Raw genomic sequence first — 17747 nt, 5'->3', positions numbered from 1 at the left:
TGCCGGAAATTAGGCATTTCGTCACCTTTTTAAATTTTTTCTATAATTTTAAACATTTTTGGGGTTTCTTATTTTTTAAATTTATCTGGTTGTTAATGCGGGTGATTTACTTTTGTTAGGCCGGTGTACGCCACGGATTTAAACTTTGTGCCAGTGGACCGAAGCCCCTTCCCAGGGGGCCAATTAGATATTTTGCTGTCTAATGTGGATATGGTCAGCCCGGTTGAAATTTCTCTCGCCTGCAGTCACGTCCCGAGTTTGTAATTTTAATTCCCTGCATGACCAAAACTGCATAGAGCAGCTTCTGGGCTGCAAGCTGCTACTTCTCAGAGAGCTGCTGAGAGTAGTAAGTCTTGTCACGAACGCGTATCCCATGGACGGTTGTTCCCAGCTTCGTTGCGCCTTTTGTTTCCCCCACCCTTCCCCCTTAGTTCTGAGAAATCCAGGAGCAGTGACCTGACATGAACTTAGCCAAGAGACCTAAAGAGACCTCCGCGAAACCTAGCGGCAGAAAAAAGCAACTTCACCCATGGTGGCCAGCGAGCTGAGACTACGCTCGTGACACCTGGCGGCGAGTCAGTTCACCGCCTCCGTTAGTTCCCCTTTACACCGCCAGAGCGCAGCGCCGCTACGCCTTATGGCCCTATGCTTCTTCCTCCCGACCTGTAGAAGTCGATTGTTCGTTTCCTTTGTTTCGGTCCGGTAGAGAGCGCGCATGTCGTGTTCTTGTCACGCCCGCCTCGGACTCCTTCGGAAATTCTCGGCTTAGAACCGAACCTTCCACCCTCCTCCCTAGGGCTTTAGCGCCTGTTTTAATGAGAAGCCTCGTCCGCCCTCGTGGACTCAGTCCTCTGATCGCGGCTACTGACCACGTCTTCTCGACGTCCTCTGCGCTAGGAGGTTATTCGCGGGTTTTGCGAATTCGGGTGCAGAAGAGATGTTGTCAGTTGCTCTAAGGGATGTGATCCCATTTGTTCAGTAGTCGGTCAGTAGTAGTAATTAGTTCAAGTCATGTCTCTAATTTTTAAGTTTTAGTATTTTTTTATTTATTTTTTCTTAATTTTCGGCTTCGTTCGCGCATCTGCGTCTTCTCGGTCCGCGGCATCCTGATGTTGGCGCGAGACACCTAGTGAGCTCCGAACTCTACACCCTGTTTGGTGAGTAATCCGGCCTTTTCCCCCACATTCCCGTTGGTTGGCCTTTTGCGCCGACGGTGTAGGACTGTCTGGAAGCAAGTCTAATTCGTTTTAAATTTGATTTGGGTTTCAGACAGGGTCGAAGTGCTGGAGAGACAAATTGCTCCCAGCTCGTGGTCCTGCACCTCCACTGCGGGTCACGTTAGAAGAGATGTTGTTTCCGCGACCCGACGTTATCTGTTGAAGACCCATGTGGTAATGTAAAATCAACACGAGGGGCGTTACAATGTCCAGATTTTTATGAGAAAAATGGGAAATTTTCTTTAAAAAAAGGGGAATTTTTTTTGGATAGAAACATTTTTGGATTTTAGAATTTTTTTTACCAAGAACTGGAAAGTTCTGTCATATGGGCAATCTTTCGGCAAATGGCAGCATTTTTTTTAGCAGGTTAGCAATTACAATGTCAAGGATATAATTCAAACGTCAAACGTCAGGGTACCATTCAAATATCAAGGTCAAGATCATGTACAGGTCAAGGTCATTCGGGATGCCAGCTGTAAGTCACAATCCAAGATTGCGGACGCCAGCTATAGCTTCTCGCACGGGCACCAGTCCCACGATTTACTATTATATACTACTAACATGCTTTGAAAATGATGATACTGCAATTTATAATGGCGGAAGTGGGCCTGACCCTGCATAGAAGGTGATTGTCGCCTGAGGTGTCGGAGCTGTTGCCGGCTCTAGTATCCGAGACATGATCCAACAGGTTCACGGAATGGGTGCAAGGATGCGAATATATAGCCTCTCCGCACCAAGTGGCAATCCTCGGCCTCTGCGTGGGCACCGCTGTTAGGGGCGAATCGTGGTAACTCTCAACCTCTGGTCATAGCATCGCCTTAACTGAAGAGGACAATGCCGGACGTAACCCTTCCGCAGTGCATCCTCAATTGCATGTATGGGACCAGAAATGGTGAAATGGCTGAATCTGAGGGCACAGCAGATGCGTTTGAAACCTTTCTGAAGGGTTCGACTGCCGAGCCTCGGTGTTTGGTCCCAAAGGCCTCATAGTGAATGGATCAGCCCTATGGTAATGGAAACGACCGAGTATGGCACCGGCGTGTTCGGGGGCACTCAGGCCTAAAAAAATAGCTGTAAACTGCTCGACTAGGTGTGATACGTTCACCTATTCCAATGGTCGGGGGAGGTACCAAGGCAACCCCAAGGCTCTCCAGACCACGCACGACTGGATAGTCATGTCTTTCTGCGGTCGTCGCCGGATGAGTCCAGGCACGTCCGGACCTTAATCGACTGTAAACCTGTCGGGCCGAGGTACGGCAGGTCGGAGGGTAGTCTGAGGAGACGAGGACATCCAGGGGAATGATTCTGAAGAGTGGCGGTTGGCCAGCCTGTTGGCGAACGGTCTCGTGCCACATAGATGCCAAGTTGGCAGTAGTACAGGAAGAATCCATGAAAGATTGAATGGTGTCCCGCTGAGGTTTTCTCCAAGGCCCTGGATTCTGATTGGGTAGGACTCGTACTTGGTAGTGGTGCTCCGACCGCTTGGAGCAGGCTCCAGGGGTTCTCTAGCCCGATGCGGAGTCGGCATGATGAGCGAATACACAGTTCCAGTACAAGCCTGGACAGCTAGCAGATTTTGGATAGGCCTCCACCGGACCACGGGTTACCGGGTGTTTTGAGGGGTCCCAGTGTGATGTAGGAGATTGGGGTAGGCGCCAGTGCTGATAAAGTCTTAGGGCTCAGAACACAGCTAACTGTCTGGTTAGCTGAGTGAGGCAGGGGGCTAAGGTGATGACTTCGGTCAAGCTGAGGCTCTAACACCTTCCTGATAAAAGGGGGAGTAATCCCTTGACAGCTCTGTCGTAATTTTACTTGCTCTGGAAATAATAAAAGGATCTGTAAGCCACTCCCATTCTACCCTTAAAGGACGCATATATGGAAGGACTGGTGGAGGATGCCGACCAAAAGGTTGGAACAAAGATGCCATTTATAATTCTATATAAAAAAATTGTTTGTCTGTAAAGTCGGTTTACGGACGATAGTTTAACGTGACGTCATAACAAAACATTGATGAAATGATTGCATACTTTATGAATAAAATTGAATAATTTTTATTTTAATAATAAAAGAATAAATACTTGAAATTATACTAGTAATCAAAATTTAAAAATGCAAGAATAATTAACCTTTATTGCCAAAATTGTTGTAATAAGCAATGAAAACCACATTAACTATTCACTTCACTTTATAAACAGTCGAGTGGAAGAGAGATATATGCGGTGCAAGCGATAATGAGCGTAACGGGACATAGCGTAACGGAACAATGTGCGTAACGGGACACAGCATAACGGAACAATTTGCGCAACGGGACATTTTTTAGTGCGTGCAGCCAGCGTTCATCCATTTAATGGACGTTATCACGTCAAAAATGAACGATTCTGTTAATACAATTTGAAAAAACTGCATAATTATGTGAAGAAAAATAATATTATTAAAATATACAAATAAATGCTTGTCGGAAAGACTGAATATCGATTACAACTTACCAGGTCAAGACCAAACAAATTGCAAGTTTGCTGGATCATCTTGTGGTCGCACTTCTCGCTGGGGTCGGGAGGCGGCGTGCCGGCGATTGGCTGCGGCCGGGGGCGCGCGGTGGCTGCAGCGGAGGCGGCAGCAGCGCCTCGAGAGGGGGAGGCGGCCAGCTCGAGCCCTCGCCTCAAGGTGGGCCATCGTCGACGCACGTGCCAGCCTCGCCACGTAGACTGGATCAGCTGGGCCGCCTTGTGCCTCTTGCCCGCACGCAGAAACTCCAGCTGCTGCCTAGCCCCCTCACTGTAACATGTAACACAGCAACACTTTATATTAGTCTGCTTAATGCCTCTTGCCCTTATGCGAATACTCCAGCTGGTGCCAAATGTCTTATTGTAATACAACTCTTTATATTACTCTTGTTTGTGCGTGTTTCCCTCACGCGGATACAGCAGATGGTGTATAGCCTCATTTCTGTAAACAACATTTTAGTCTGCTTGTTGCCTGTTGTTTTCATGCAGGCACTCAAGCTGCTGCCTAGTCCCTCCATGTAATACAACTTGGTATATTAGGTTCTTTGGTGACAGTTGTCTTAATTCAGACACTCCATCTTCTGCCTAGCCACCTTACAGTAATGCAACCACTTTAATATAAGCTGCTTAGTGTATTTTGTCTTCATGCAGACACACAGCAGCTGCCTAGCTCCATCTCTGTAATATTACCACAATTTATATTAATCTGATACAAGCCTGTTGCTCTCATACAGACACAACTATGTATGCCTAGCCCCATCACTGTAATAGAACAACCCTTAAGATTAGGCTGCTTAAAGTTTGTTGCCCTCATGCAATCTACAACTGCCACCTAGTCCACCACTGTAATATAACAAATATTTTGATTAGGCTAATGGTGTTATTTTGCCCATACACAGAATTTCGAACTCTTGCCTAGCTTTCTCATTGTAATACAACAACTCTAAAATTAGGCTGTGAAATGCTTTTTGCCTTCATGCAGACACTCCATCTGCTGCACAGCAGCCGTTATAAAATGAAATATCACTTTATATTACGATGAAAGATGTTGGTTGCCCTCATACAGACACTTAGCTTGATTGGATTAATATTGACATTATGTAGACATTCCTGTTGCTATCTAGCCCCATTAATATAATAAAATAACTCTTTATAAGCTGCTTGGTGCTCTTCTTCCTAATGAAAACAATCTAGCTGCTGCCTAGACACCTCACTGTAATACAAAAACTAATGATATGAGGCTGCTTGGTTCTGTTGAACTTATTAAAACACTCCAGTTTCATATAGCCCTTTCACTGTAATACAGGGGTGCCCACAAGGGGGGAGGGGGAGGGTAACGACGCAGACTGCGTCATTAAAATTTCAGGGGGGGGGGGGGGTGGTTAAAAGCAGAGAAAAATGTATATATTATTTTCATAATTATACCTTCTAATGTGAAAATACGTTTCTGGTGCTTTGATAATTGAAAGGGATCTTGTAAATCAAATTGGCAACCCCGCACTTTCCTCAACAAAAGCAGTTTGCCATCTGTCGGTTCAGGATGGAAATATTACCTGATATGACCAAAATTATTAATAGAAAATCAGTTTTAATTAATGCAAAATGTGATAAAATATAATACTAAAAAAGTATAATATTATAAAATCATTGAGTAAATCATTGAGAAAATGGCATAAAAAATTTCGGGGGGGGGGCCATTATTAGGTTAGGGGGGGGGGGGTGAGTCATAGTGTTTGGGGGGGTGGGCACCTCTGTGTAATACAACTCTTAAGATTAGTCTCCTTGTTAGCTGTTTCCCTAATGCCGAAACTCTGACTGATTCCTATGCCCCTCACTATAACACAACTCATTAGATTATGTTGTTTAGTGCCACCGCCCTTATGCAGATACTCTGGCTGTTACTTGGCCCCCTCTCTGAAACACAACTACCCTTTTGTCCTGTTGTCTTATGCAGACTTTTCAGCTGCTTCCTAGCCACCTCACTGTAATACACAAACATTTTAGATGAAGCTGCTTGGTAACTGTTGCCATCATGCAGACACTCCAGCTGATGTCTAGCCTCCTGACTGTAATACAACTCTGGCTTGTTGCCAGTTGTCTTCATTCACACACTCCAGATACTGCACAGTTCACTCACTGTTATACAGCATCAGTTAAGATTAGGCTCTTTAAAGCCTGTTGTCCTCGTGCAGATACTGAGTCCTTTACCCAACCTCTACAAACTAATTTATCAACTCACCAAAGTGTTTGGTGCCCAGTGGCGAGGCGTGAGGTTTACATGAGGGGAAGCAATAACTCCGTTCACACCAAAACATGATGTGGTTGGGGGGGGGGGGTCTGGGGGCCCTCCGCCGGGAAAATATGGATTTCAAGGTACAAAATGGTGCTATTTAAGTAGTTTTCTTAACTGAACATTGGCTATTCCACAGGTAGAAAAATTGACATTTTTTTTAAATACATTATTTTTGAAAAACAATGATTGACTGACATTATTCTGATAGTAAAATACATACTCTACATTACTTATATACTAAGTGGGAGTGTAGTATCATTGTACGCCCACAAATCCCCCACGCACTGCCAGCCAACAGCCCGCGGGAGAGATGCGCGCGCCCCGAGAGACGACCGCCGACTGAAACGCGACATCGCCACCTGCCGTGCCGAACTGTACCGGACATAGCCGAAGCAGTCGGCGGAAGAATTCCACCGTCTGCTTCGGCCATGTTCGCTCCAGTTCGGCAAGAAAGCGTTACCTTCGTAGCTTCTACCACGTATTTTTCCAGCCAATCCCCTCCCTGAACCTTTGTACCATGCCACCCCCCTTCCGAAAGGAAACTACTGCGGCAGCCTTCCTGCTGAAAGCGATCCTACCAGCGCTTCTAAACCTAGCAACGCTTCTAAAACAGCATGTTTTTTTTGTCAACGAGTTCTTTTTTTATAGCGCACAGCGCACAGTATTGGGTCCCAAGAAGATAGTGTTAAAAATACATACCCCTAACTGCACGAGCCAAAGTAAAATACTATTCTGAATAAAATATTTATTTAAAAAATACAATGTCTGTAAACTGCCTGGGCAAGCACTGCTTGCCTTGCTTGCCCTGACGAGACGCCACTGTTGGTGCCTGTTGCCACGTGTAGTCACTCCAGCTGCTACCTAGATCCATCTTACTGTAATACAACCACTATTATTATTTGTCTGCTTGATACCTGTTGACCTTATGCAGACACTACAGATGCTGCCTAGTACCCTCGCTTTAATAGAACCACCCTTAAGATTAAGCTAATTTTGCTTGTTGTCCACATTCAGACACTTCAGCTACTGCCTAGCCCACTACTGTAATACAACATCTCTACAGATAAGGCTCCTTGTTCCTTTTGATCTCATGCAGACATACCCTGCTGCCCAGCCCACGCTCTGCAAAACAACAATTTATATCAGTCTGCATCGACCTGTTTTACTTATGTACCACTGCAGTTGCTACCTATACTCCATCACTGTATCACCACTCTTTATATTAGTCCGCTTGGTGCCTTTTCTCGCATGAAAACAATAAATCTGCTGCACAGCACCCTTTATGTAATACAGCACTACTTTATATAAGTCTTTTTTGTGCCGGTTGCCCTCATGCAGACACACTAGTTGCTACCTAGCCTTTTTTCTGTAATATAAAAATACAAGCTGGAAGAAATTGTTGTTAATTAATCAATTTTAAAAAAAATTGTGGTTAACTTATCATGATTAAAAAAAACATGCAATATTGTACACGATCTGTTTGAAATGTATATTAAGTATTAAAAATTACACCTCTTGGCTACTGATTGCATGTGCCTGGCCACCAAAAGGACATGTATGTCCAAACATATCTGACATGGCTGGCGACAGAATGGAGGTGTCTAGCCAACAAATGAATATGGCTGGCCACCGACTGGATGTGTCTGGTCGCCAACTGGCCTTGTTAGCATGACGAACAGACTGATGTGTCTGTCCAACCTATCTGACATGCCTGGCCAGACTGGAGGTGTCTAGTCATCAACTGCTGGATGTGGCTGGCCACTGAATATATATGCCTGGCCACCAAATAGATGCATCTTGCCACCTATCGGACGTGCGTTCCTTGCCACAGAAAATACATGATTGAACACCGACTTGAAGTACCTTGCAACCAAACTTGATGTGTCTAGCCAAAAATAGGTCGTGCCTGGTCGCTGACTGGACAGGCCTAGCTGATAACTGGAAATGTCCGCCATAATCTAAATGTACCTGTCTGCTGATTAGGTTTCTGGATACTGAATAGACATGCCTAGCAACCAACTGAAGCTTCTTGCCACCTACTTGACGTGTGTTTCTGGCCACTGAATAGTCGTTCTTGGCCACCAACTGGACATGCCTGGTCGGTGACTGGACATGCCTAGCTGATAACTGGACATGTCGGTCACAAATTGAATGTGTGTCTGGCCACCGAATATGAGTCTGGCTACTGAATAGACATGCCTAGCTACCAACTGGATGCGTCTTGCCACCTTCTGGACGTGCGTTCCTTGCCACAGAAAAGACATGACTGGCCACCGACTGGACGTACATTGCCACAAACTTGATGTGTCTAGCCAATAACTGGTCATGCCTTGTCGCTAACTGCATATGCCTAGCTGATAACTGGACGTTTCGGACACTAACTGAATGAACCTGGCCGCCGATTACGTGCCTGGCTTCTGAATAGACATTCCTAGCTACCAACTGGACATGACTGGTAAATTAACTGTGTTGTGGAGATATCATGTAAACACATATCAAGGCATGCAAAAGACTCGCTTCGCCTTCTATGAAGCCTTAATGTATCAAGAAATGTTAGTACTTTTCCTTGTTTGTACGTATAGAAATTATGTAATATTTTTTGTTATTTTTGTTATTACTCAAACCTGTCACTTGTTTGGTAATTGTAATTAAATTATCTTTTGGTTATCGAGTAAGGATCTAATCATAGACCGATATTTATCGAATCAATCATTATTTTAACAAATGGTTTTTTAATGATATTTCGATATTTTCCCCAATTCTAGTATAATAATACGAATTTCAAAGATGGCATCCGTTGCTTACTGACGTCTGGTAGATGAGGAATTTAAGCTGTTTTTGTATTTTTCCTCATATTTTATTGAATAAATATATATTTTTATATGAAATGAACTATTTGCATCAGTCTAGGATTGAACCAAGAACAGATATCAATTGAATCAATAATTATTTTAATCAAGCAAATTTTTTGAGGATTTTTAGAATTTATTTTTTGAATTTCTAACTAAATAATTACATATTTTCAAAATGGTGGATTCCAAGATGGCGGATATGGCGTCATTCAAGTTGGCCGTCATGGTCCCGATCATAGTCAACGAGCTGTGGAGACACCCGAACATAGCCGAATCTTTCCGATTTACAAGCCAACAAGCCAACAAGCCATCAAGCCATAGTCCCATAGTAAATACAATGCACAAGACTTCTCTATTTTCCAAAGAATTCTAGTGTGTATTTTTGGGACACAGGATACAATATTTAATGAGACAAAGGTATATACGTATATATATAATGAATTGATACTATATATATATGGGTGTTTAATGTCGAGTAGCTCGATGCATGCGGGTGTGATAAGTTGCAAAATAGGATACAGTAAGAAGACTTCCTTAACAACATAGAGACAGCAGGAGTATTGCCACTTCTGTTGGGTGATGCATGGCGAAGCATGCAGGTATGTTTTTTTGTGATACAAGATATGGTAGGTAAAGTTATTACGCAACATATAGGCAAAAGATTGGCTGATGCATGACGAATATCTTAAAGATGCAGATGTGTATTGTTTTATTACAGGTTACAGTAGATAAATTCCCCTTACAAGTTACAACACTGAAATAAAGGATGGCATGACAGACACTACGCGTCGGTGATGCGTGACAATTAACTCGAAGCATAAGTGTCTTTTGCGATACAGGATAGATTATGTTGAATCTCTACACAACATAGAGGCAGCCAAAGCACTGACACTAAAGGTATGTGTTTAATCCAAATAGCTCGATGCGTGAAAGGGGGGGGGGGGGGCGGGTTGCTTGTCAAGTGGCGGTATAGGATACGTTACAAAGATTTCCTACACAACATACAGACAATAAAGAGGCTGACCCTACATAATGGTGACAGGTGGGGTGTAACTCAAAGCATGCAAGTGTGTATTATTGTGATTCAGAATATAGTATTTAGAGTCCCTACACAACACAGAGACATCTGAGGCACTGCAACAAGATGTGGTTGTATAATGCCAATTAGCTCTATAAATGTAGGTGTCTTTTTACGAAGCAAGATATGGTGGGTATAGCTCCTACATAAAATTGAGATAATGGATACATTGACATTAAAGATGGGTAATGCTTGACGAGTAACTCAAAGCATGTGTTTGTGTCCTGTAGTGATAAACGATATGGTATGTAAAGTTCTTACACAACATAGAGACAAAGAGGCTCTGATGCTACATGTGTGGCAGGTAGCTCGATGCATCCAGTTGTATGTTGTTGATATACAGGACACGGTATGTAGTGTTACTACTGAAAAATGTAAAAGTGTCCGTGGCCTCAGGTTCATTGCCGGGGGGGGGGGGGGGTTAGGGGTTCTAACCCCCCTCCCTTAGCCACCATTTTTTTCTTATCTGAAAGCAGGTTAGCTGAAAGCCTGGGTGTCTTACTGCTATCACCGGCCACTGCACTGGAGGGGAAGAGTAAGCGAGCCCTACCGATTATCCTTCCCTTCCCCAACGCCTGTCACGAGCAGAAGTTATAAGGCTGTGACGCCGTGACGGGTCCCAAGTTTTCAAATATCTTACACCTATTGTATTTAACCAGTGGGGTAATTATAAGCAATTGGTGACTGGGTAATTCTTCAAGCTAAAGCTAATTGTTTCCAGGAATAGGCTAGTTCTGCCAAAACCCAACGATTTTTATTCCTTTTTTTTGTATTGTCGAGCTTCGAGCATGATTTATGATTTTGAGTGGGCGTGGACAAGGCACTTGGATTGATGAAAATATCTTAATTAATTTATTAATTCATCACTTAAACAATTTTTTTTATTAAAAAATTAATAATATTTTTACCATTACAATATTTAAAGTTAAGTACCGAAAACTGCTCAAATAGCACTATTTTACACCTTAAAATCAAATTTTTTTCCGGGGGAGGACCCCCGGACCCCATGTTTTAACCCACAACCCCACCCCCCATACACAAATCCTGGCTACGCTACTGCGTGGCCTTAATTTTTATAATGGCTTGGGATTGTTTTGACCTTTTAAATAAAGTTTGTGACGAGTTGAGGTCTCGTCCATTATTTGTAACTGCGATGTAACTTGTTTGATGTCTTGCCTAGACTGGTGACTCTACGAGGCTCGTTTAGTTGTGCTAGGCTACGTTATATAGTGCTGCATGCACGTTAGGCGATAGGCGCTACCGTCATGTGGTTTGGTTAGCGGACGGTAGCGTACAGCACGAGTTAGGTGCAGGCGAGTCGCAGTGTCTGTTCGTGAGATGGTTGTTAGGCGCGACACCTGAAGGATTGAGTCTTGTTGGCTGTCGGGTAGAGACCAACGAGAGCGTTGGCTGTGAACTGCCGGGACAAAGGCATGTAGATCACAATACCTCTGTTCGGAAGCGCGCGGATATGTACCAGCATAAAACTACGCTTTTTGTCAAGGCCCTCGTTCGGCTGGTGATATTCTATTGACGTGTAGCGCAAGAGCTAGTGTTGAGAAGCCATGGCTGAGTAAGCTGGAAAATAGACTATGTTATATGAAGTGGTTTCGCCGGAAGATTAATTATGTAATTTTGGTGGCGGATTTGTGTGAGAAACGAATCAAGCTTTCACAGCCTTGATAGTTGATGGGGTATAATCGACAAATGGTTTTCAGTGTAAAATACTCAGCGATACTGGAAGCATTGAGTTCATGTGCGTGAGAATGGAAACCAGTCACGACCAGCACGCAGTTTGTGCAGTGTGAGTGGGCCTGTTCATGCCTGGTCAGGCCGGGAGTGCTTGCTGCCCTACTGATCAATTTGGCGGAGACAATTTCTATTTGGGACATCAGTAGCAGTACTTTAATTTTCGTCCCCCTATGGTCTCAGAATATTTTGTTCTGCAGAAAATATGGTTTTTGTCGTGACCAATTGCGCTTCGAGGCTAGTGGAGCGTGTTTTCAACTCCAAGTTACATATAAATTTTTTGTTGTAAGTTCATGTTTTTGAGGGGTTACATAAGCAGGCAGTGGTTTGAATAAATGTATTAAAAAGTGCATGAAATTTCCATTGAAAATTTATTATTTTAAATGTAATAAATTTCATTAATTTATGGTGATATATATTTTTTTTAAATTCTAGGAGAAAAGTAAAGACTACTGTTAGGATTCCTTTGAATACTTACTTAAGCCTATATAATAAATATTAATATTTTGTTATCTGAAATCTCCTCAGAACAAAATTAGTTCCAAGAGGCCTCCAAATCTGAGCGAAATAAGAAGGTGGAAACACAAGTCACAAGTAAACATAAAATCTGTTCTGATACAGATTAGCAGAGTGAAAAATACGAATGTGTATTTGATATGAAAAAAGTAAATAATTATCAGAAACAGAATGTGATTCAAATTGAAATATGCCAAGTTTATTCAGACGAAACAATAAATAAGATTCACGTTCAAATCATTTTGCATTACTGCCCAAAGGCCATGAGATATGGTACGTTAGAAATATTACTAAATTATTTCAATAAGTGATAATTTTTTTCAGATAGGCTACAGGAATTAGAAGATGTAATGCTTTACATGGCATGCAAAAATGTATAAATGCTTGGACAAATGGATTAACCACACGTCATATATTATGTTTTTACAGTTAAGACAGTGCCGTATAGGATGTTTCAAAAGTAGCATTGAGAACAAGATTACCATAATTATTAAGAGAAAAGGTATATGGTACAGATCGATACACGGATCTGCAAAAGAAACAATACTAGAAGGTACACCACAGCACACCAAATAATGCAGAATCTGACATCAACAAGCGGACCTGCGATCGTCACGAGCACGATCCAGGGGTACTATCAGCATTACCGCAAACCAAAAGCGGCGTAGACAAAAAAAAATACACAAAACTTCACGCGAATGGCACGTCTAATGGGAATCACATCCAAACCCACTTCATGTTCAACTTTACTTATCGGTGAAAAATATTAGAAGCGTGCCTTGAGTATGACGATTACTACGGCAAAAGTAAGAGAAAAAAAGCATGAAAATACGTCTCACGCTTGAGAGCAAAACTGAAGTGTAACTTGGCCTCACTAAACGTGCGTAAAGACAAAAAAAAAGAAGGAAAAAGTGTTACAAAACACGACAACACTAAATCTGAACATAATTTTGAAAGTGGTAGACCATGGGGAATTTAGAAATAATCGTTACTCTGAAGTGAAAGAACTGCATCACGGGATACAGCCGCAACGCACCAGGAGACACCGAATAGTACTTGCACTGGCCACGCTACGTCGGACGTGTCCGCCACGGAACTTAACACTAAATTAACTTCATGCAAGTCTAACCAGACTGAGGCCGAGGCCAGTGGTACAACAATATGTATGCCCTGCGGAAGCGCGCTATCAATAGTAAATAATAATAGTGCATGAAGAATAATGTTTAATAAAGTAGTAAGCAACGTTACCTGAGCCTTCTGATAGCATTTCCTATTATAGATGAAGATTTTCAATGTGTTTTATGTAGCTTACACGGTAGAATAAATTTACCAATGTATGCAATAAATGGAAATCATTTGGCTTTACAGTAGACGCAACATAACTCCGAGCCTGGGTGACGGTTAGAAAATCGTTGTGTGTATGTGAGTCACGACACTGGGGAAGGCAGACGTGGCGAGCAATAATGCGGAACTAGATAACAGGGGCTACACGCTACTGCACAGAGTGAAAACTTAGTCCTTCGGTGAAATCCGACGAATACGTTCGTTAACACATCCGTGGTACTTATTAAACGTTTTCGTTTACAGTTTGGATCTGAGGTTTGTGTGCATGTAGTGTATCACTTTTGTTCAGAGCCAGTGTTGCATATATAGTGCAGTACTTCAGTAAAGTACAACTTTATACATAAAATGCCTCCAGTGTTGTCAAAAGTTAAGAATAAAAAACTGCACTCGCAGGCGCAGGAATCGTCTATAACGTTCTGCAGTTTATGGAAAATGAAGCGCGATTGTAGGAACCCTCCATTTCACTAGAGAAAGCACAGCTGAGAACAGCTAAGGCGACGGGTGTGTCTCGCACGACTATACAAACAGTTAAAAGGGAGGCTAAGAGAAATGAAGCTGATGAAGGAACATCTTTCGAGACGCCCAACAAGAAGCGAAAGAAAACATGTAAACACGAACTTGACACATTTGATGAAGCTGTGGTACGACGTACTGTGTAAAATTTTTACTTACTTGAAAAACGTGTGCTGACTGTCGAAACTGTACGACGTAAACTAAAGAATGAGGTAGCAATACAACCTTAAGGACGACTTTGAAGAAGCTAGGATTCAGGTGGCAGAAAACCAAATCGCAGCGCTTGCTTTTAATAGAAAAATAAGATATTCGGCAAAAACGTATAGAATATCTCAAGAGTATGCGTCAATATAGAAACGATGAACGCACAATTATATGCATGGATGAGTCGTACATATTGTCGTCTCATGTAAAAAATAAAATGTGGAGTGACATGTCCTCAAATGGTCTACTATTGCCTGTCGCGAAGGGTCAAAGATTAATAATGATTCACGCAGATGGCGAAAAAGGTTTTATCCCAAATGCTCTTGCAATTTGGAAGTCGCACTAGGCAACAGGGGGATTATCACAAAAACATGAATAAAGATAATTATGAAAAATGGCTCACCGAACAATTAATACCAAATCTTCCACCAAACAGTGTTGTGATAGATAATGCTCTCTATCACAATGTAAAAATAAATAAAATGCCTACCTCCAGCTCGACAAAATTGGAAATGCAGCAGTGGTTAGGTAAGAGAATATTTCCTTTACTAGCGACATGCTCAAACCAAACTTGTATAACCTCATAAAGAAGCACAAACCTCCGAAAGTGCAGTACTCGGCAGACAGACTATAGGTAAATAGAGGCCACACATTACTTCGTCTGCCCCCTTATCGTACGGATTTAAGTCCGATAGAAAGCATGAGTAGTATACAATAGGGCATCCTGGCACTGGGTCCTTGGGTGTGAAGCCAGTAGAGCCGACCGCCATCTTGGATTATGACGTCACGGCGGCCATCATGGATGGTTGTGACCTAGACCTTTAATTTGACCTTCAAAACTTGCCAAGATTTGCCCAAAAATCCTCAAAAATCGCCAAAATGGCCATTTTTTTGGAAAAAAAAATCCAGCCAATGAAGATAAAAAAATTCAATTCCAAAATTAGGATTTCAAAAATCCTCAAAAGTCGTTTTGCCTTAGAAAGAACACTTGTTCCATATAGAGGCTTAAACATCCATGTCTACAGCCTCCGATAAGCCTCTGACATCATCATGGATTATGTCATAAAAGTATTTGATGTCACCATTGCAATTTCTGTTACAGTCGCCATCTTGAAAATCTTTATTTACTATCAAATTTTATTTTAAAAATTTAAAATTTATAAAAAAAATCAACTAATAAAATTTTAATAAAAAAATTAAATAAAACAAATATTAATAGCACAGAGATCGGAGTCCTCAGTTAGAACCATGTTAGGGCAAAAAAAAAAATGACGACCGATCCTTCCCTCACTGTGGCTGCTGGCAGACTGACCCCCACCACTTGTTTCATAGCATATATATATAATCAGGTAGTATGACATGTCCGCCATCTTGAAAATCTGTAATTTTAATGCTAGATATTATGAAAAAATTCCAAAATTCATTAAATACATTGGTAATAAATGTACTTATTGATTCGATCGATTCCCGTCCTTGGTTCAATCCCTGGGCGATGCAAATCATCTTAATTTAATGTAAAAAATATCAATTTCAATAAATAATGATCAAAGTGCTAAAATAAGCCTAGTTTCCAAATCAACCATCACCCTATAGGCCATTACGACCACCATCTTGGATATTTGTATTTATTGACCTAGAAATTCGGGAAAGATCCCAAAATTAACCGAAAAAATCAATCATTAATTTACATATTGATTCGATACTTGGTTTAATCTCTGAACGAAGCTAAAAATAAATTTAATTTAACTACCAGAAAAGTGACAGGTTCGAGAAAATAAAAACACTGTAAGTTATTTTACAAACATAATATTTATTACATAAATTCTATTCCACTACAGGATAACTTGCAAAAGCCAGCAATCTTATAATCATTTAGCCCTGCATAGGCGCGAAATGACTAATTCTTAGCTCCAATCGGTTTATACTAGACAGAAACCAACCAGAACCTTTACTAACATAGTCATCCTCATCTTGACAGAGTTTCAGGATACCATTTTTAACAGTTTGCTTCACATCGTCAGAACTGTAAATTGTAACAGCCAATGTCTTGAGAGGACTTATTCTCTAGTTCCTCGAACGGATACGATTTACCATATAAACTGTCCGGCCACAAGTTATAATTTAAAGGTCTGTATGGTGTTACTTCATCAGTAAGCTGATAGATTATGTTCTACCTGATATCCTCAATAAAAATAAAAATGTCTTTAGCTCCAAATGTTCAATCGGCTCCAACTGCTCCAAATGCTCCAAATGCTCAAAATGCTCCAAAAGGCTTCAAAAGCCTCCAAATGCTCCAACAGCTCCAAATGCGCCCAAAGCTCCATCTTCATTTGGCTCCAATTGAATTCAATTACTTTTTTTTTATCGAACTTGACATGATTACTTGCATGTCTTTATTAGTATACATTTTGGCTGGCAGTGGTGACATTTTTTTACACCTTTAAGTTATAAGTTTTATTTAGAAATCAGATTTCGAGAAATGGTAGATACCATCTTGAAAAGAAGTATTAAATTTCTTCAAGTTTATACACATACATTTAATTTAAGCCATTATTGTATTTATCCAACTTCCCTCAGTTCTTTGAGTATGAAGGATATTTCTTTGATGCTCGAATAGTTTCCTGCACAAAGCGAACCATGTAGAAGTCTTAGCCTGTCAACCAATATGTTAGGATCTTCCCATGTGGTATAATCAATCTCTTCTGCTACGTTCATCTTCCTTGTATGTTTATAATAAATATTATTATCTCTGGTGTCTTCCGTTTTAACACCAACCACAAGGTCACTTTCGTCATCGAGCCAGTGATTATCACAAAAATACAAAAACAGATTCTGCTAGCTTTTGAACTTCTCATTGTTGAGCAAAGATAGAGTTCTAGGCCAAGCCAGAATTTTTTGCTTTTTTTGATTTCAATTTTTTTAATTTTTTTTTTTTTTGCAATTTTATGATATCAAAGACAAATGTGTGGCGGTTTTATCCGTGTGCTCCCGATTATCCATGTCAATATTATGATGGTTTTCTCCGTGTGCTCCTGATTATTCTTGTCAGTATTTTGATCATTTTTTTCCATGTGCTTGCGATCATTCCTGTGGTTTCTCCAAGTGTTTCTGGTTATTTCTGAGAAACCGATCTCTCCATGAAGGAGTTTTACTCTTAATGAGACATGCCATTTTATTTGGAGTTACAATTATTTCGTGAATTTCTGCTACTAAATCAACACTTGCAATATTTTTATCAGGTGGAATTAAAAAAAAAATCATTACTCAGTTAAATAATAAGCTCTGAGAAATCTGAGAAACTCTAACTGGAAGAACAAACTTCCTTCTCCTTGGAGTCTAGCGAAGCCATCCTTCTTTTGATATCGTTAGTGAGCATCCCGCATCCCGCATAAAAGAAATAAATATAATTTACCTGCAAGCAACACGTGGCATCATCTGTTGTTGAAAAGCAGAACTACTTACAAGTACCTTTGCATA

The 17747-nt window shown here is 41.3% G+C and overlaps 1 protein-coding gene across 3 annotated transcripts in view; it reads right to left on the bottom strand.

The window, feature by feature from the left end:
• LOC134527313 (unconventional myosin-IXAa) overlaps positions 1-17747 on the bottom strand; it is a 651966-nt gene that overhangs the window by 80622 nt on the left and 553597 nt on the right. For all 3 annotated transcript variants that reach the window (XM_063359870.1, XM_063359869.1, XM_063359871.1), the window contains exon 16: positions 3704-3992. In XM_063359870.1, coding sequence (XP_063215940.1) covers positions 3704-3992 — 289 coding nt within the window. The remainder of the gene's footprint in view (positions 1-3703; positions 3993-17747) is intronic.

This window comes from Bacillus rossius, chromosome 1 (genome assembly GCF_032445375.1).
Source record: "Bacillus rossius redtenbacheri isolate Brsri chromosome 1, Brsri_v3, whole genome shotgun sequence".
Taxonomy (NCBI): domain Eukaryota; kingdom Metazoa; phylum Arthropoda; class Insecta; order Phasmatodea; family Bacillidae; genus Bacillus; species Bacillus rossius.
This window is presented reverse-complemented; position numbering and strand designations above follow the sequence as displayed.